At 40.3% G+C, this 21,445-nt stretch overlaps 1 protein-coding gene across 3 annotated transcripts in view; it reads right to left on the bottom strand.

Moving 5' to 3' along the window:
* Positions 1–21,445, bottom strand: part of NALCN (sodium leak channel, non-selective) — a 387,480-nt gene that overhangs the window by 94,995 nt on the left and 271,040 nt on the right. For all 3 annotated transcript variants that reach the window (XM_032771366.2, XM_032771357.2, XM_032771375.2), the window contains 2 exons: positions 3,151–3,287; positions 1,158–1,299 (listed from right to left, as the gene is read on the bottom strand). In XM_032771366.2, coding sequence (XP_032627257.1) covers positions 1,158–1,299; positions 3,151–3,287 — 279 coding nt within the window. The remainder of the gene's footprint in view (positions 1–1,157; positions 1,300–3,150; positions 3,288–21,445) is intronic.

Genomic DNA, 21,445 nt, shown 5'->3' with positions numbered 1-21,445 from the left:
AAACTTCCCTCCCTCAAGATTTGAAAGTATCCTGTCCCCTGATTGGTTCTCTGGTCAGGTGACAGCCAGGCTCATTGAACTTGTTAACCCTTTACAGTCAAAAGAGATATAAAGTACTTCTATTCTATTAACTTCTACTATCTGTTTATGACAGACCTCAACGGACTTGGACTCATTAACACCAGCTTATTATCGAGTCCAATATTTCTACTGATCTACTTGATGCAGATAATTTTCACCGATCAGAAGAACTGATACTTATCTGCACTTTCTCCTGATTGGTGCCAGATGCTTTACTGCACTCTATTTTGGATCAATTGGTACTGTAAAGTATAGGATCCATTGGCTATGGAAAATGGTATTTGCAGGAAACAGGATAAAAATGACAAGTATTTTGCACCTTGGTTACCTTTTTCTCCACTGTGCTCATGTGGATACCCAGGCATATCCTAGCTTCTCATTCTTTATACCTTGCCAATCCACTATGTTATTTGAAGATTATTCTGTTTTGCCTTATTGTTGTATTGCATGCGCCAAATTCAGGCAAACAAATACCAACTTGTATACATGTGCATTGTACCAGTCTGACGGGGAGCCTCTCTGCGTTCAAAACAACAAGGGACCAAATTTGTAAATATCGGGAACTGTTTGCTAACGATTCACAGACATAAAAAGGGGCTAAACTTTTCTAAAAGTTTAGAAAATGATTTGTAAGAAATGAATCATTGTGAATTTTTAACCCAGTTCCAAGGCTCTCATACTGAGCTTGTTACAATGGCATTATAATCACTGGTAGAAGAAAGCTCAAAAATGTAAATTTTAAATTCACAAACTTTAATTTTAAATATGATTGAAAGTGACTTGCACAGAAAAATGGATGCATTTTTTAAAAATTACACAGCAGATCCTCATCTTCTGTAAAATGGCATAGCTTAACCCAAGTCAAGGGAGCAATGACAATTTAGACGAGCTGGGGATCTGGCCCTGTCTATTTTAGACAACTTAAGTTAAATGTAACCTTTTACAAAGCTCTTAAATACTTTTGACTGTTTCTGATATTTCTGAAATTTTGACAAATTGTACAATTTGCAGCATTTCCTCACACCATACGTTTAAAACAATGAAGAACATATACTGTCTTGCACTCTGGTATTTACCTTTTGGTCAATATACTTGTTTTCTTCAATTGCAGATCTTTTGGAGTGGTCACATGAGGAAGAAGATGCCGAAGGAAGTCTTCGCAATAAGCAGCTTGTATCCTGCTGCTGACGATCAATAAACTGCTTCATAAAACTTTCCCTTGCAAATAAGAAAAAGGTATCACATTTTGTTGCTAAAAATCCAGAAAGAGTTAATACATGTTTCCTGTAATGTGTCACAATTAGTTACTGCTAAGACAGAACAGCAGTAAGATGGAAATTGATGGGGCACTGGATAGTACGTACAAATAACAAAGATGACTAGATTTTAGATTTAATTATTAAAAATAACAATTGAATGTGGTGCTTTCACACAATTTCAAACAAAAGTGTTTGTTCTTTTTAATAATACAGTCTTTTAACTGATTTTTTAAATGTAACAGTTAATTTTATTTTTAGTTATTGACATCAAATAAAGCAGTTTAAAGTTTTTTCTGAGTTTATAATACAAATTGCTCATTAAAAGCAAACCAAAGACTGATATAATCCAAAGGATGCATACTTTTAGGCAAGAAATCAATTTTTCAAGAGTTCAAACAGCATCTGTTCGTATAACAGCCTTGAATGCCAATTGCAAGGTACTTTGACAATTTTATACTTCACATATGCCATGTTTTGATTTTTAATTTTTTTTGTTTACAAGAAATGCACATTTATTTTTCCACATTCCAAGTTCTACAGCTATATAATGAGTGCAATTAACTCTTCTCTGGAGTGATAGTTCTACACAGTACGATTGATTCATTTTTAAGATTTTATTCTTCAGTCCACGGCTTGATGTTTTTTTCCGAAGGCTAGCAGCAACACTAGGTCTCAGTTACCTACCCACATATACTTTTGGAAAAACACAGTGAAAAAAAAAATCATACATAGCCATACAAAGATCAAGGACACACTGTTTAAAAAAGAAGCAAAACCTCAATATGTAAGTAATTGGGGTTCTGGAAATACAATAAAATATGCTTGATCTTTACCTTAAGATTTAAGTGTTTTCTTTTAATCCCTCGGAGGCAGATATTTGGCCTGCACCACACCTTTTGCACAGTTCACTTGACACAAAAAAATTGAAGACAGCCCTACTGGCCTACCTGTGGTCTCGCCAGCACAGGAGAATCCCCAGTGATAATAGAGCTGGCACAGCCATTTCCTACACCATGCTCCCTACAGCTATTGGTATAGGGGGAATCTGGGTGGGAAAGGGTGTAGAGGGGGCTGTGAATGGAGCATGCTATGCTCCATCTAGCCTCATCTGGCAACAGGTCCCTTGGGAAAATTGCAGATGGTGCATGGTTACAGCAGTCCCCAGGCTGCTTTCAAAGATTCAGTGAACTACAACTGGCTCCCCAATGCCTACCTGTCCACTCTCATAAGCTGTGTATAACAGAAACTCTGACCTCTGAGGTTTTTGGGGCATTTTGTGAATGAAAGTTATCCCCCATGCAAATCCAGTCCAGTCAAGTAACGGTCAAAAGTTGTTACCTTCTGACAGCTGTTCAGTGTTCTATGAGAGGTGATTTGGTGGACTCAGATGACCAGACAATTAAAAAAACCCACACTGGAATTGATTTTTAGAACTCTTGCTGGTGGTCTCAGCAAAGAAGCTAAAAAAACCCAAATGAGGCTGAAGAGAAACTATTTTCTCATCTGCAGAAATGCTCTTTTCAATATACTGTACCTGCATGCAGATAAATTACTTCCAGAACTGTTATTCACTCCTTTCATGAGTACTAAAGCCACGTAAAAAAGAGAGGAAGTGATATTTTTTGTGAAGTAAAAATGAGAGACAAATGAAAAGTTACCCACTCTCACCTCTGAATATAATGTTTTGATACTGATTTCTAAAATTATCTGCTTAATTTTTGGGAGAAAAACTGTTATACGTCCCTGGCATTACTATGTGTGCTGGTAATTAACAAGCCTAGAGCACACAAAGAAAGGATGTATTTTATACCTTATTTTTGGAACTGTAAAATCTGAAGGAAGCTTGGAGATCTTCACCATTTGTGGCCTGTTAGGAAATTTTTCAAATATACGTAGACGCAGTGGAAGCTTTTCCTTAGTATCAGCATTAGCTTCACTTTGCTTTAGCTTAAAAAAGAAAAGAAAAGAAAAAGAAAGGAAAAAGAAAGGAAATTTACTCTAAGTGCAACAGTTTTATTTTTCAGAATTCAAAGAACCATAATAGCAATCAGTTGAAGAGACAGAAGATGGCAGCAAAGAACTACAGAGGGTAATTTTGTTGCTCAGAGTTTGTTGCACAGAGTTGTATTAGAGGCACTGACAGATATCAAACAATATCAGTCCATTATCTAAAAGCCATAAAATGAGAGGCATTTCTAATAATTCCAGTTTTAAAACATGAGGCATATTAGCTTTCTATTATGTTATGTTTACTTCTGTATTTTCTTCACAGTTCCCTAACACTTTTAAAAAGAAAATAAATATTCATGTTTTGTCTTATGTGACTCAGCTTTTTGTGCACGTTGACAGCTTTGAGATATACAGATGAAGCACAATCTAGATAGATGAACTGAGGCATAAAATCTTTAGAAAAACGTCAGATAATGAGTGCAATAGGAAAATCACATACGGATGGATCTACTAAATATTGCTATACTTATATCTAATGAAATCTGAAAAAGTAGATGAAGAGATAACTATTGCATTCTGATTATCATGTAGGGTCACCTAACCATTTTATGGCAACAAAATGCCAAGTCAGAAAGGGTCACTACATGAACCAAAGTTTTTATGGTGAAAAACTTTTTTTTAATTGAAGAAATTAAAAATATCAATTTCTGTCTAATTGATCATAGTATACTAAGGTTTGGAAATCTAACAGCTCATGTCTAACTGTGGTCTTTCGTACAATAAGGTGTGTTTACACAACATTTTGGACAGATCGGGAGCAAGCCTTGCAGCCCGAGGCAACACATTTTAGTTAGCAAGGCTTGTGCTAAGGCTCTAAAAATAGCTTTATAGACAGCACTTTGAAGTTGCAGTTTGGGCTGGGGCTCTGAAGCCCATCCTACTTCCTGTTGAGCCAGGCTGGGAGGTTCACTCCTGCTGGCTGCAGAATGCTGTGTAGACATACCCAAAGGATTAACTCTCCTTTGTCCATCATAGCATGGGCATCAAAACTTGATTTTTTAATAGAACTGTGAAATGAGTGTATGGCAAGAATGCTGTATATGTCATATATTTAGATTTTAAGTAAAGGATTTAGTATATCACAGTCCCTGGTGAAAGCTTTTTCTGAATATTAATTCAAATTATCTTAGATGTGAACTGTCATGTTGACTAAAAACTGAAGAACAATAAATATGGGGTAATGATAAATGGTAATACACCGACCTGGGGAAGGTGGTGTCTAGTGGGGCACTACAGAGATCAGCTCTATGTCCATTCGTATTTAATATCTTCATTAATGATCCTCAAAAGGGAGAAATCATGCTGTTAATTAAATTCATTGGATATTAAATTGGGAGCAGTTGAAAATACCAGTGAGGACAGGGAAATAAAACAAAAAGACACAGAGATATTAGAAACATGGGCAGATAATAATAAATGGAGATTCAATTTTAAAAATGCAAGTCACTAATCCAAGGGGAAAATATGTTTCAACATATTCATTGAGAGAAGACACTGGAGAGCCAATAATGCTGACAGAAACCTAGAGCAGCAGTAAGAATGGAGTGTAGGCTATGGAAAGGTTTCTCAAGAGCAATGCCTCATCACTTGGTACTTAGAATAAACAGGACCCTTGAAATCCCAGTGAAGCGGAGGGAGCTACAATACTTCATTTTTTTTAACGCAGTGGAAATTCTCATTGGCACAAGTTTTCCAGTTTTTGTCACTCTGTCTTTTCGATCTCTACCTTCTACATTAATTACAAGTAAATGTAGATATATGCAGACTGTAACATGGAGAGAAAATGTCCCTCACAGGTAATGACTGCTATTCCTGGGAGCCCACAGCTTTGCATTTTATATCTAAATACAAAACCAGGGAGTTTGTGATAGATTAAAATGGTGTCTGACATTCCAGTGCAGCAGACAACCATACTGTAAAAGATCTAAGCAAGATTACATAAATATACCCTTTTTGAAAAGCAGAATGATTAAAAACATGGTTTAAAAATAAACTGAACTCAAAGCTATTCTACAGAATATCTCAGCATCAGTCATGCTGAGATAATATTACATATTGGGAGGCTGAAGGCATTTAGCTTCACTTAGTGCCTCTCAACAAGTTTAGGGTGTAATATTTGCTCTGCATGACACACATCCTGTTCTGTGTCATTGCTCACATCCTTCACATTTCAGCTCCTGCTTTTTTCAGCTGACAACAAAGACATATATATTTTTAAAGGTACAGGATTTGTAGACATACGGCAACTATAGTTTACATTTAGGACTGCCAAGTGATTAAAAAAATTCCAATTAATCGAACTGTTAAACAATAATAGAATGCCATTTATTTAAATATTTTTGGATGTTTTCTACATTTTAAATTATACTGATTTTAATTATAGCACAGAATACAAAGAGTACAGTGCTCACTTTATTTTTGATTCCATGTATTTGCACTGTAAAGAAACAAAAGAAATAGCATTTTTCAATTCACCTAATACAAGTACTGTTGTGCAATCTTTTTTTCATGAAAGTTCATCTTACAAATGTAGAATTATGTATAAAAAAACCTGCTTTCAAAAATAAAACGATGTAAAATTTTTAGAGACTGCAAGTCCACTCAGTTCTACTTCTTGTTCAACCAATTTCTCAAACAAGTTTGTATATATTTGCAGGAGATAATGTCACCTGAAAGTGAGAACAGGTGTTGTCACAGCACTGTTGTAGTCAGCGTCACAAGATATTTATGTGCCAGATGCACTAAAGATTCATATGTCCCTTCATGCTTCAACCACCATTCCAGAGGAGATATGTCCATGCTAATGACAGGTTCTGACTGATAACAATCCAAAGCTGTTTGGATTGATTCATGTTCATTTTCATTATCTGAGTCAGATGCCACCAGCAGACGGTTGACTTTCTTTTTTTGATGGTGCAGGTTCTGTAGTTTCTGCATCTGAATGTTGCTCTTTTAAGACTTCTGATGGCATGTTCCACATGTTGTCCCACTCAGATTTTGGAAGGCACTTCAGATTCTTAAACCTTGGATCAAGTGCTGTAGCTATTTTTAGAAATCTCACATTGGTAGCTTCTTTGCGTTTTGTCAAAACTGCAGTTAAAGTGTTCTTAAAATGAACTATATGTGCTGGGTTATCACATGAGACTGCTATAACATGAAATAAATGGCAGAATTCAGGTAAGACAGAGCAGGGGACATACAATTCTCCCCCAAGGAGTTCAGTCACAAATTTAATTAACTAATTTTTTTTTTTAAACAAGCATCATCAGCATGTAAGCATGTCATCTGGAATGGTGGCTGAAGCATGAAGGGGCATATAAATGTTTAGCCCAGGGATCGGCAACCTTTGGCATGCGGCCTGTCAGGGAAATCCGCTAACGGGCCAGGATGGTTTATTTACCTGCACCATCCGCAGGTCTGGCCGATCGCAGCTCCCACTGGCCGCAGTTCACCATTCCAGGTCAATGAGGGCTGCGAAAAGCGGCGGCCAGCATATCCCTCCGCCCATGCCACTTCCCACAGCCCCCACTGGCCTGGAACGGTGACCCTGGCCAGTGGGAGCTGCGATCAGCTGAACCTGCAGACGCTGCTGGTAAACAAACCGTTCCAGCCTGTCAGTGGATTTCCCTGACAGGCCACATGCCAAATGTTGCCGATCTCTGATTTAGCATATCTGACATGTAAATACCTTGCAATGTTGGCAGCAAAAGTGCCATGCACATGCCTGTCCTCACTTTCTGGTGACATTGTAAATAAGAAGAGGGTAGCATTTTCTCCTGTCAATGTAAACAAACTTGTTTGTCTTAGCAATTGGATGAACAAGAAGTAGGACTGAGTGGACTTCTAGGCTCTGAAGTTTTACATTGTTTTGTTTTCGAGGCCAGTTATGTAATTAAAAAAATCTACATTTGTAAATTGCACTTTCACGACAAAGAGATTGCATTACAATACTTGTATCAGGTGAATTGAAAAATACTATTTCTTTGGTTTATCTTTTTACAGTGTAAATATTTGTAATAAAAATACTATACACTTTGATTTAAATTACAACACAGAATACAATATATATGAAAATGCAGAAAAACATCCAAAATATTTAATAAATTTCAATTGGTGTTCTATTGTTTAACAGTGTGATCAAAATTGTGATGAATTTTTTTGAGTTAATCGCGTGAGTTAACTGTGATTAATTGACAGCCCTATTTACAACCCTTTTAGCCAAGCCCTACTTCAAAATAAAACATTAGGTCCTTTTCTGAATTTTTCTGTATTTATTTATTTATTTTAGTACTTTACTCAAGAAAAATGTATTTTTACTCAAAAGGAAAACAATAATGACCCAATTAACTGTCTGGGTTCCTGGTCTCCAGGTATAGAAAGCCTCTTGGGAACAGAAGTGCAGAATGCCACTCACCATCCTGTCCAGGGGCCAGGCTGGATTCAGCATGTCTGTTGGCAGGGCTCCTGTGAAGCCCCAGTTAGAACATCCAGCTGTTCTCCCTAGGCAGAATTCTGCAGAGCTGGAGGTGGCATTACAGATATCTGCCGTCTCCCAAGGCGACTTGGTCCCCCTTGGTCACAGCCACTTACATGAGTGAATTAAGCCTGAGTGACACTATTTTGTTCCTGATGTGTGAATGCAGCTATATACCACATGTGTTTGTAAAATATTTTGCACATGCCCAGAGATGGAAAAAATATGTACCTAGTGCCATAAATAACACATTAAAAGACAGGTCCGTGCACCAAAGAGCTTAAATCTAACTTAGAGACATATGACAAAAGTGAGAAAGGGGAGGAGATGTGAGAGAAGAGATAAGCATAGGAAGACTTTAAGAAAGAATAGTCTTTACTTTGGGCTGATCTCATTTGCAACCCTTTCCAAAGCTTTGACCTTAAATTACTCTGGCACAAATTATATCTACACCCTCTTTAAGGGCCCTTTTCACTGCCCAGGCTGTACAGAAGCTTTAGCATAACTGAGAATCAGGCCCTTCAAGGATAGGAGAGGACACTTGAAAGTGAAGCTGTTCTAAATATACAGAAAAGATGAAAAGTAGCGTGAAGGTGAAAGTGGGAGAAGATCGAGTCAGAGGGAAGAGAGAAGATGGGGAGAAGTGTAGAGAGTGACAGATGGTTTAGGATGAAATGGCTTAGAGTTAGATTTTACACAGTTATTTCTTTACATACACACATAGACCCACACCACAACTCACTCAGACCCTCTGCCCTATACACTATTCAAGCTATGTCATCTACAATTTGATGTGCAAAAAGAAAAATATATTATTTTAAAACACTTAAAAGATAAGAAGACACTGCAATGAAGGGGCCAGATCCATATATACTCTGACAGATGGATGTAGGCTTTGGAACTGTTCAATAGAAACTCGGAGGTGAGAACAAAGACTGGGAATTGAAAGCAGAAAAAAGTGGACAATTGTCAAGGAGGAGATGCATCTGGAAGTATCTGGATACATTTTGGTTCTTGACTGTTTTATCTTGAAAGATTGTCACACTCACACACACACAACGTATATGCTTGGTCAGGAAAAAATATTAACATTTAAGTGTAACTCTCAGCCAATATACAAAGAGCTTCTAACACACTGACACTGTTCTGGGCTAAAAAGGAGAGAAAGGAGAAAAAGCTATTTACATGTATGTGCAGGGATAAGATCTACGTTCCTATTAATCATTAATTTTTCCTATCTTTTTTGTTTTCAACATATATAACTCCAAGCTTGCAGAGGAAGAGTTTAATGACTGGCAAAATATGGAATGTTGTAAAGAAATAAAAACATACTTGAAAGGAGTCTTTTTCATATGGTTTACGAGTCAAGTGTATGGAAAACCTATATTAAAGATGTGAAAGTAACTGCAATATTTCTGTTTTAATCTAGCAGACAGAACTGCTTCAGATCAATCACAAATTCAACATTAAAAGCTTCACCACTGATGTGCAGAGTATTTAGGAACTGGCCAGCTGCCCAGGGCAATTTCATGGTGAAAAGTTCAAACCTTTTTGGGAGGTTCAGGACTTTTCACTTCTAGATAGCTTTAAATTAATATAATTTGGTACAATACAATACACTGCAACATACCAACATTTTTCATTGGAAGCATTCTTCAAATAATATTTCTGAAGAATAAGTTGACTTTATAATATTTAAATTGCACATTTAGAAGGATATGTGAAGTGCTCGCAGAACAGCGTGAGTCTCATACGAGAAGAGGGAGGGGTAAAAGACATTACAAATCAAGACTAGCTCTCACAGTTCTCCAAAGGTCCTTCTACTGATCAGATTCTTCAGACTCACTATCACCCCATACTTGTCACAAGTAATTTTTGAATGGAAACACTAATTGACATTAAATGGAAAATTATATTTAATAATAAAAGATTGGAAGGCAGATTAAATGAGCAAGTTGGCCTCCTGTCTCTTATTACTTTGAAACTTTAGTGATCTGGTGAATATTTAGAGGTAGATGAACTGTAATAGAGGGAGAGATGCTTAAGGATAAAGTTTCAAAAGCTCAACCTCCTGATTTGCAGAACCAATTTGCATCTACATTTTTTTTTTTACACCTGCTTATAGGTTGTGGGCACAAATATTAGGGGTTGAAGAGAAGAGATCCAGAAGACAGCTGCCCAGCAGTTATAATTTACATCGACAATCCAATTATGGGTAGAGAAAATGCAGGCAAAATGTTGTATGCACAACTTTACCCAGAGAAAAAGAGAGCAGGCTAAGACTTGTCTGAAATTTCAGAACAAAATATTTATGTAACCTAGAAGACTGATTTGTAACCACTGACTGATCCCATAATAGTAACACAAGCAAGAAGCACAACTCAAAACCCTTGTTTTGAATGCCCCTGAAGTTTAGATTCAGTTTTGAACTTTGCTTTTTGGGTTTATCTCAACAAATAGGCACACCACAGTTGATGGGAATTCTCCTGAGTAAGGACTGCACGACCAAGTCCACAGTAAATCTGGACTTAAGGGAAGTTTTGCGTAAATTGCACAAACTGAATGGGAAGTGCTACATGGCAGATAAAACAATGGCAGGGGTAAAACAATAAGAAAAAATTCTTGTTGGGTGGATGGACAAGTTATTCATTGGAGTTCTCTTTCAACACAGGCATAATTCCACATGTGTTAATAAAACATACTGGGCTTGTTTTAAATAACAGCTTTTCTGTACCTCAGAGCTTATAAACTATATGTAGCATCATATAGTGCTGTGATTCCTATTATTCAGCTATTCATTTAAATAACTTGCTCCTCAATTTTGTGATAAAGTCTTCTCTCTTAATAAGAAATTGAATGAAGTTTCAAAAATATATTTTGTTTTATACCTTCCTTTCACTAATTCTAGTTCTGATTAATCCCTTGTGGAAGCAATGCTCTGGACAAGATGTTATTGGAATTTAGAAAATGCAGAGGCTTCTTTAGTGACAAGTGACTGAAATTGATTAGATTTAATGCACAAAGGGCAGGGCCAGATTAAGGCAATCTGGAGCCCCATGCACACCATGACACAGATAAACTGATATAAATGATAAACTGAAATAAATAGGTAATTGTCAGAGGCAATGTTTCAGGATGCCTACAAACTAGGAAGACACTGCTGCATTGATTACACTTCGGTAATGTTTTCAAGATTTTCTTCCCAGACCTTGAGGGTTAGAAACTAACTCTTTTTTTTAAAAAAAAGCTGAGATTCTGACCTAATCACAAGGCTCCAGGAGCTGGGGCCTTAGGCACTGGCCTATATTGCCTATTCTGTAAACCAGTTCTGATAAAGCAAGCAAAGTACATCAGAATTAATCCTACCATGTACTGCTGTTCCTCTCAAACACTTCCTTCTCCCACCCAAAAATAAATGTACGGTTTATCCCACACTAGATCTATGGTACCACTGCAAAAGGACAGTACTGTACACAGTGTTGTATGAAATATTTGAGAAAGATGTTTTGGACTATAGGTTCATCTGACAGTATCATTTCAGTTCATGACTTGGTCAATGTCCAGTGCTCCAGTAGATGGTGAAACCTCAGTATAATGTACATAGACAATTGTGCAATTTGTGAGGGTTGCAATTTCTTCCTTACCCCAGCAAACAATTAGCTTATGTCTCAAAACAAGAGATATGGTGTTCATTACTTTAGCTTCCATAGTTGCAAATGTAGTGGTATACAGATCAGTAATGAGACCTATGAAATCTCTACTGCGACTTGAGGGTAGTTTGCAATGTTAATGCTATGCTTTCTCCTTGAACATAATGATTGTTTACTATTTCTGTTGTGTCTGGTGAGATATTCTGAGTTCTGTTTTTACAGTTTTAAAACTTTAAAACTTCTTTATCTTTCTAGCTTCCTGGACCTCTTCTCAAATTTGATATATATCCTCAATATTTAGTCCAGTGGACTGAAAAAGGGATCTGTGAACCTTCCATTCCCTCCACCAGCACATCTCAGCCTGTCCATGTGGCAATGGAATGCTAGCCAGACCTTCTCTCTTCCCTTCCTCTGAGGCAAGTAGATCAGGCTCTCCTGGACCCATCAAGATACCTGTGAAACTCCATAAGTTATGTGATAAACTCCGGACAGACAGCTGCAAGAGAGGGGTAGAAATCCATCTCAGAGGGTTAAAAGGCCCTCCTCCCTATCAACTACAGGTCAATAGGTTCAGCTGAGAAGGGGTTACCAAAGTATTAATTAGAATCAGCTGAGAGGGAGCTACCTGAGGTTAATTAGGATCAGCTGATTCCAACTAAGGGCTGCCTGAGACCTTTTTAAACCCTCCCTGGGGGGAAGGAGGGGAGGAGAGGAGAGAAGAGAGAGAAGGAGCCCTGCTGCCAGGAGGTTAGGAGCTGCAAGACAGCGAGCCTCACCAGGAGGAGAGGCAGTATCCTCTCCCATAAGGAAGAAAAATACACTAAAAAGGACTGGTGGACAGAAGGAACGGACTTCCCCTGTGTCCCAAGGGGGACCATATTACGCAAGCCTGTCGCCAGGGCTAAAAGCAGCAGAGGCTGGGGAGACCGAGAAGGTGCCTTGCCACAGTTATAAGAAAACAAAAGGATGATAGCAAAGAAACAAACAGAAAGCAAAAAGCATCTATGCACAAACTGAATAGGAACTGTAAGGAATTATCCTCTGACTGTAATTTTCATCAATACTGGTATGGATAAAGATTTATACCTATGAGAGACCATATGACTCTTATATCTGTCTTTGGACTGTATATGGGCATTCTACCTCTACCTGTAAAGCAGAATGTAAAGACTGGCTGTATCCCTATTTTCCAGCTGCTGTGACACCAAGAATAGAAAGATGGAGCACAATGTCTTGGCTAGATAATCTTCGCCATTCAGTAAAAACAGCAAAGAATCCTGTGGCACCTCACAGACTAACAGACGTTTTGGAGCATGAGCTTTCGTAGGTGAATATCCACTTCGTCAGATGACATGCATCTGACGAAGTGGGTATTCACCCACGAAAGCTCATGCTCCAAAACGTCTGTTAGTCTATAAGGTGCCACAGGATTCTTTGCTGCTTTTACAGTTCCATACTAACACGGCTACCCCTCTGATACTTTTCGCCATTCAAACACTCAAAACCTTTTCCAGCTGACATGCTCTGTTTTGGATAAACTGATAACATTCCTGTGACAATGTCACTAAAAGAACCACCATTAGTTCCAAATCTGTTCCAAAATTTGGACCTTCTGTTGCATGGGAAAACATTAGGAAAATCAGAAGAGTTTGTGTTCTATTACTCTATCTGACATGAGGTATCAGTTCAGTCTGAATGCTGATTAAGGGATCTTTGAGTTATGACTCTACAATGTTTAAGACAAGAGATGCTGTTCCTGCTTCACACTGGACACCACGATGTGGTGCATATGAAATAAATGACATGGGGTTACTTGTGGTAGCTTGAGTTGGATCATGTCATGGAACAGAAAACAAACGTTTGTTTATTGGGCTGGAGTGTGAAGAATAGGCTAACAGTGACACCATCAGATCCACTTCTAGTTTACAATGGAAATTGCAATTGACTCTTACAAATAATATTGAAAAAGTAATGATACAGATAAAATACAATTTTAAGTTAGTGAGTTCCCATGGCATATGTTTTCTAAAGCATTTCAGAGTATATGGTCACATAGAATCTCCACAAATTGCTGAATTAAAAAAAAAATCAACCAACAGTTGCTTTTTGGACTGCAATAATACCTGTACCTTGTTTTTTATTATATTGCTCATGTTTTCTATGAATTAATAGCTTTTTCATGTGTAAGTGAAGACAGCTTCTTTTCATTCACTTGGGATAAGCAACTGAGTTGTTTTTGCTTCCATGCAAGGGTTATTGAGTCATAAAAGCATCTTTGTAATGATAAAAATATGAACTGTATACTTCACTTCAATGAAGGAAATTGCATTACATTCCCATGTAAACTGGGCATTTACTTGTTATGAATTGTGTATTTAATCAGCAAAAAATTACTTAAATATCTTCAAGTTATGAGAAGCACAGGATATAGGAGTTCTGTTCTTGTACAAATACAACCATACATTATTGATGAAGTACAATGTGCTCATCTTTAAAACATATGGAAAAATTCACTCAGTCTGTTTGCATATATGCAAAAAGCAGAATAAGTAGCACTGCAGCATTTCTTATCACATCTCAGTTATTGCTCACCTATTCTGAAGAAGGGGGGATAGCTCAGTGGTTTGAGCATTGGTCTGCTAAACCTAGGGTTGTGAGTTCAATCCTCAAGGTGGCCATTTGGGGATTTAGTTGGCGATTGATCCTGCTTTGAGGAGAGTCTTAGACAAAATGAGGTCCCTTTGAAGCCTGATCTTCTATGAAAACAGTATAGAACATACAAGAGCCTTCTGTGTTCTGAAAGGTGCCCAGGCAGCTTAATAAGTTTGTACAGTATGTTGTGTGTGGCTTCTTTAGGCTGCATCAGCTCAGCCCTATATGTACGGAAGGACAGCAGCCGCAGCTGTGTAAGATCAATTTTTCAGTGTTTGAACTTGAGACAAATGTGCAGCCACCATGGCGATTCACCAACGATACTATGTAAATGTGTATATGTGCAAGTAGTGTGCTGATAAGTGAACAGCTTGCCTAGCTGCCACATATGCACTTGCCTATGCCTCTGACACTGCCATCAGCTATACCAGGGATAGGCAACCTATGGCACATGTGCCAAAGGCGGCATGCGCGCTGACCTTCAGTGGCACTCACACTGTCCGGGTCCTGGCCACTGGTCTGGGGGGCTCTGCATTTTAATTTAATTTTAAATGAAGCTTCTTATACATTTAAAAGACCTTATTTACTTTACATACAACAACAATAGTTTAGTTATATATTATAGACATAGAAAGAGACCATCTAAAAACGTTAAAATGTATTACTGGCACACGAAACCTTAAATTAGAGTGAATAAATGAAGACTTGGCATACCACTTCTGAAAGGTTGCTGATCCCTGAGCTGTACCATCAGTTTCAGGCCCTGGTTGCTCTGAATGGCCACTGCCAAATGAGGCTTAGATGCCTGTGAGGCATCTGATGGTGTTGATGAATGACTTTCCTTCTTCAGTACAGTCTCTATTGTTTGGCTGTGATTCTATGGGTGTGTCCCAATATATGCTCCTATAGCCATGTTAGTGATAGGAGAGTACGACAGGCCACAAATCACATTGTGATATGGTGGCATCAGTGAAGGTGTCAACAAACAGTTTCCTCCAATGCTTTGTAACATATTGGGCATTATATCCAACTAATTAGTACTGGTAGAAAGAGCTTCTATAGGCAGTTGTCACAGGTACTTAATTCAGGCTTAAATCTACTACTTTTGCAAGTGCGCACACACACACAATCACAAACAAAAAATGTGCATGTGTGTGTGTGAGAGAGAGAGACAAACAGATAGACAGACATTCACCACTACTTACGTCCAAAGAACACAGCAAAGAACACTACAACCACGGGGTGGCACTCTTCTCCAGCACCCTGTGGCCCATGCACAGACTGCCCAGTGAGGCAAGCCAGGATGATTTTGAATGAATTCACCACCCAAGTCACAGGCTGTGTGTTGCACTCTAACTGCCTAATGGAGAGCCTGCCAGACTATGTTAATGCGTGCTAGTTACCTAGAGCATGCCAGTATACTGAGCAGTAAGAGCACAACATGCAGTTGTGGCTTGGGCGGTGAATCCAGCACCCCAAACTCCACTGACAATTGCAGTGATTTGCTTTCTATCAGAACCTCACTGCACAGTCTGTGGGAGAGGAGGAGGAGGAGGAGCAGGTGAGGGAACGTGACAGAGGAGGGAGAAAAGGAAGAGTATCATCATCTTGGGAAGGAGGTCCACACCTGGAACTGACCAAGGCAATTATGGGCTCGAGATGGCACAGAAGGGCAGCTTTCCTAGTGCCAATCCTCCCTTTCTCCCTGTTGGGGGTGCGGGTTAAGGGCACAATGGGAGGGCCCTCACCCCCACCTCGGCCACAGACAAATAGAACTTCCTGTCCCAGAAGCAAGTTCTCCATGAGACATCATGAGGAGATGGAACAAGAGATGCTCCCCTTTTCATTTACCTCTACAGTAGCAACCAGAGTGTTTTTAACAAACATCTAATTACTATTTGCACTTTGAAATGTTCAGTTTCCCCTTAAGAAAGGCATTTTTTTCTTTTAGGTTGTTTTTATGCTTCTTTACAGAGAATATACTGACAAAATGTGATTCTGCCTCAGTACACATCTGTCGTAACTTGGAATGATTTCAATAACAGCAAGTAAACTTTGAAGAACATTGAAAATAAACTTTTGAATAAAGTAATGATTGGTTTAACTCCATGGGCTTCAGTGAGTTACAACAGGAACAAATTTGATATTTTATGTTAATAACCAGGCATCTTTTAAATTATTACATATTGCGACTAATGAAAAATGTGAATACTAGGATATTTAGAAATAATTCACATAAGCCTTTAAGAATCTACTAGCATTTAACATTAGACCCTTTAAATAGAAACATAGTCATCTGGAAATCTCTAGGTAATCTTATTTTCAAATTTCTTTTGAACAAACTCTCTAAAAATAAGGACTCCAATTTGACTGCTGTTAATTTAAATTCAACAAAGTATAGCTGTTGTTTCAATGAAAATCTTTTATCCTTTCTTAAATGTATCGGTGTGCATTTCAGCTACTAAATTTCCAACATTACACACCTTATATAATGGAAGAGCTACTGAACCGGAAAAAAATAAATGTTTAACTGTGCTCACACTGAAATGCTCTTTCCAATAAGATATTTACATTTTAAATGCAGCAAAAAGCATTCACAAAAAGTAAATATGTATCCAACAGTAAATTAGGTTACTAGATTTTAATTCTTATACTCTCTGTAAAACAGCATGCCAGATGGATACTATCATCCCTATAGTCCATTGGGAAAAACAGATTTATCAATAGACCTTCATTGGAGCTTTTATTAGGAAGACTTTTTTATTTTTGGCCTACTAGGGTGACCAAGATCTGCTCTCCAGCGTTCTCTGCTCCAAAAGCGTCACAGGGAAAAAAGAGTTGCATAGGGAACATGAGGCTGCATCTGTTTCAGCTTATACTGAAGAAATAGCTGCTTTGGACTTTCTATGCAGGTGGCCTGGGGCTAGATAATACATTGGGGGCTGAGGATTCATCCATTTGGATGCACTGTGTTTTAGTCATTTGTAAGGGTACGATTCTGACATGCAGGTCACAGATTCCATGACTTTCTGGGACCTCTGTGACTCAGGGTTGCCAACTGTCTAATCGCACAAAACTGAACACCTTAGCCCCTCCCTTTCCCCGAGGCCCTGTCCTAGGCCCTGCCCCCCGCTCACTACATTTCCCCTCCCTCAGTGGCTCGCTTTCCCCCACGCTCACTCACTTCCATAGGGCTGGGACAGGTGGTTGGAGTGCAGGGGGAGGCTCTAAATGGTTCCAGGTTCTGGGGTGGGGCCAGAAATAAGGGGTTCAGCATGCAGGAAAGAGGCTCTGGGCTAGGGCAGGGAGTTGGGGTGTGGGAGGGGCTGAGGGCTCTGGCTGGGGGTGCAAGCTCTGGGGTGGGGCTGGGGATGAGGGGTTTGGGGTGAAGGAGGGAACTCCAGGCTAGGGGGTGGTGCTGAGAGATTCAGAGTGCGGGAGGGGCTTGTGGGTTGAGGCAGGGGGTTGGTGTGCAGGAGGGGGTGAGGGCTCTGGGGTGGGGCTGGGGATGAGGGGTTCAGGTTGTGGGAGGGGGCTCTGGGCTGGGACAAGGAGTCGGGATGCATAAGGGGTGAGGGTTCTGGGCTGGGGGTGGGGATGATGGGTTGGGGCTCGGGGTTGGAGTGCAGGTTTACGTCGGGCGGTTCCTGGTCAGCAGCACAGCAGGGCTAGTGCAGGCTGACTGCCTGTCCTGGGGTGCCGCGCTGCACCCTGGAAGCAGCCAACAGGTCTGGCTCCTAGGCAGGGGGTGGGGAGTGCGGTGCGACAGGAGGCTCCATGGCACGTGCTGCTCTCGCCTGCAGACACCGCCCCCGAGCTCCCATTGACTGGGAAAGCTGGTGCTCGGGCAGCACGTGGAGCCCCATGGACACCCTCTCAAGGAGCCGGACCTGCTGGCTGCTTCTGGGGTGCAGCGCGGTGCCCCAGGACAGGTAGGGACTAGGCTGCCTTAGCCGGGCAGCACCGCCAACTGGGCTTTTAATGGCCAGGTCGGCAATGCTAACTGGAGCCGCCAGCGTCCCTTTTTAACTGGGTGTTCCCATCGAAAACCAGACACCTGGTCACCCTATCGTGACTGTTTCCGCAGTGGCAGGGCTGGAGCAGCTGTTAGCGCTCGGGCCACCGGAGTAGTGGCTGGTGGTCGGCCCCAGGGCTGCCGGAGCAGTGGTCCCAGAGCCACCAGAGCAGCGGCTGGCAGTCAGCCCCAGAGATGCGAAAGCAGTGGCTGCCATAGCAGTGGCTGGCAGTGGTCCCTGGGACGATCACCCCCTCCAGGCTGCTGAAAGTCAGCCGTGGGACCACCAGAGCAGCGGTCCACCCTGGAGCCACTGGAGCAGCGGTCATCAGGGCCACGAGACTAGTGGTCCTCAGGGCCACCAGAGCAATGGCCAGTGGTCAGCCTTAGAGCTGCTGGATCAGTGGTCCCTGGGCTGTTAGAACAGCAGTCCCCAGGCCACCAGAGCAACAGCTGGCAGTGTTCCCCGGGGCTGCCAGAACAGTGGCTGCAGATCAGCCTAGGGCTGCTCTGGCAGTACCTGGTAATCAGCCCCGGGGCTGCCACAGCAGTGGCTCCAGGACTGAAGAGGAGGCTAGGGTTCAGTCAGACCCCCTAGAACTGGAGCAGTGGTGTCCTTACTTGCTACTGACAATAGATAAAATAGCTATGTGAAAATAAGCCATGCCTAACTTAAGTTTGAGAAAACCTAACACAAGAAAGCTTGTTAGAGGTGTTAAATTATATCTGGCAATGCTGGAGCTGTCAAGATTGTCATGGTTTTTTTTAAGCTATTTTCCAATCAGGCATGTGTATATATTTTTTCAAACTTTATTACTCTATTAAGGCACTTATATAAAGATGGCCTGATTTTCAAAGGTTTAATGGGATCTGTGGGTGCTCAGCCTTTTCGAAAAAATCAGGGTGGTTGCAAAGTCATATATATTTTAAATGAAATATATATCAAATTGGTTAGAATGATATATGCTGGCCTCCACTTTTACATCCGCAAATCAGTTATTTAGATCTGCGAGGAAAAAACCAGGCCAAGTTGAGGTTGGGCTGAAAATCAAACCCAAAACACACGTTTAGGAATTGATACAAGGATATCTACAACAGAAAGATAAATACATCTAGGCATTTGCAAATATTCTCAGAATGTCGCAGTGCTCTCTTTTTATCAAACAACATATAAAACAAGTGAAAAAAGAAGAGCTCATCCTGACATTTTGATGGGTGCTGTTTTGCTCCCAAACATAATTGCTTATACTACAGCCTAGAGGGTACCTCATCCTGCCAGAACTAACGTGTTATTTTTAGTGCAGAATGGAATGTAGAACATTGAAGCCATTTTAACTACCTCAAGGCAATGGTGGAAAAAGTAAAAAATTCTGATTCTAAGTGTACTTGGTACTTCATTTATGATAAATATTAAGACATTTTTTTAAAGGAAGGTGTTAAATATTTTAAGTAACACTATAATAGAGCGGCACATCTCAGTTAGAAGGATGTGCCCAGGTACAAATCAGAATGAAGCCTTTCATACTTTGTTAAGGGGTCAATTGTGCCTTTGCCACATGCTTCAGCTATGGGGGATGCATGGCCTCAGGAGCCGATTGGAACCTCAGAAAGTGACAATCTACTTCTTGATTTCCCCCTGCTCCAAGGGGAAGTACCCTGCACCCACCGTATATTTTACACAGAGTATGTTCCCCACCATGCCAGCCTGAAGGTGGGGCCAAGGCTGCTCCCATTCTTCTCCTTTCCTGTCTGCTCCTCATATAAATGCATGAGAGGGGATGTAGCTTCTGTCCCATCCTTACTGCTATCCATAGTATAGGTAGCTGGCAGGGGCCACACCCTTATTCCTTTCTAACTCCTCTGCTTGCTTCCTTTTCTCCACAGTAGCACAGAATGGGCCCCAAATGGGCTTCAATTTCTGCAGGATTTCCTCATTAAAGGTTGGATGCAGGATCAGGTCCCTGATATGCAAAATAACTAATTAACTTGCAGGCACGATAATCTAGACTTCTGTGTGTGGGAAAGCAGGATAGGTTATCCTACTGATTGGATGGCTTAAGGCAGTGTTTTGCCAGCATTTTTATCATTTAACAGAGACATCTCTGATTTGAGAGCCTCAGCTTCCTAACCACTAATTGCTCCATCCCCAGTGTGACATGAATTCAGAAATATGACAACATAGACAGAACAAAAACATTTTCAGGATGAATTCAATGTTTCCTTGTAGGTCAGCATCTTTATTTTAGTAGACATTTATCTGAAAATATTGATTTCAGCCCAAAGTGGGGAGTTTATTTATGTTTAAAAAGAAAAGCAGATGGAAAAATAAATGTTGTAAAAGTTTTCCCCTAACTATTAACCAAATGTGTTTAAAAAGCAAAAGGTTGGTAGTAATACTCCTCCTCCTCTTTCTACTAGGCTACACAGATGTCCATTCAGTATAACCCCACTAACTGACAGCCAAATTTGACCCATTGATTTCAAACTGACTGTTCGTATGAACACGAGTTGCATGAGCTGGCTAAAAGAGAGCACAATTTAATTTGCACATTTTTTCTCATATACTTTACTGATAATGGTCCAGATTATGATTGGCTGCTAAGGAGTTGTATAAGGATGAGGGCCTCTCCTCTCTTGTGCCCCAGTAAAGGTCCTCATTATAATTTATTAAGTATTGTTTGTATTAAGTATTGTATTGTAGTGCTTAGAGGCCAAAACTGAGACAGGACCTCATTGTACTAAGTACTTTGAAAACACAACACTTACCGGGGGATCAACACTGTGGTGATCGATGCACTGGGGGTTGATTTAGCGGGTCTAGTGAAGACCCGCTAGATCAACCACAGATTGCTCTCCCGTCAACTCCAGTACTCCACTGTATCGAGAAGAGTAAGGGGAGTTGACAGGAGAGTGTCTGCTGTCAACATAGCATAGGGAGAGACAGGGAGATCCTGGGACATAGATGCTTTTACACTAAAACCACTTTACACTGCCTGTAAAGGGGTCTCATTGTTAATGAGAATTTGGCCCTGAGTGACTTGTCAATGATCACATAAAAAGTCTGGTCTGAAGGAAACAATGGAATTATATTTTCAGTTTTTAAAAGGACAAAGCACATTCTCTGCAGAGAAGGGATAGCAGGATAGGGGCCGAGTAGCTGAATTTAGGAATCAACAGAACAAGATCTGTGAGTCACACCTGCCAACACTGGTGACAGATGAGAGAATGTTTTCTCTGTTGGGGCTTCACCCTTTGAGGACAGTTCTGGAAGACAGTGAAGTAATGATAGGTCAACATTTCTATG

This window comes from Chelonoidis abingdonii, chromosome 1 (genome assembly GCF_003597395.2).
Source record: "Chelonoidis abingdonii isolate Lonesome George chromosome 1, CheloAbing_2.0, whole genome shotgun sequence".
Taxonomy (NCBI): domain Eukaryota; kingdom Metazoa; phylum Chordata; order Testudines; family Testudinidae; genus Chelonoidis; species Chelonoidis abingdonii.
This window is presented reverse-complemented; position numbering and strand designations above follow the sequence as displayed.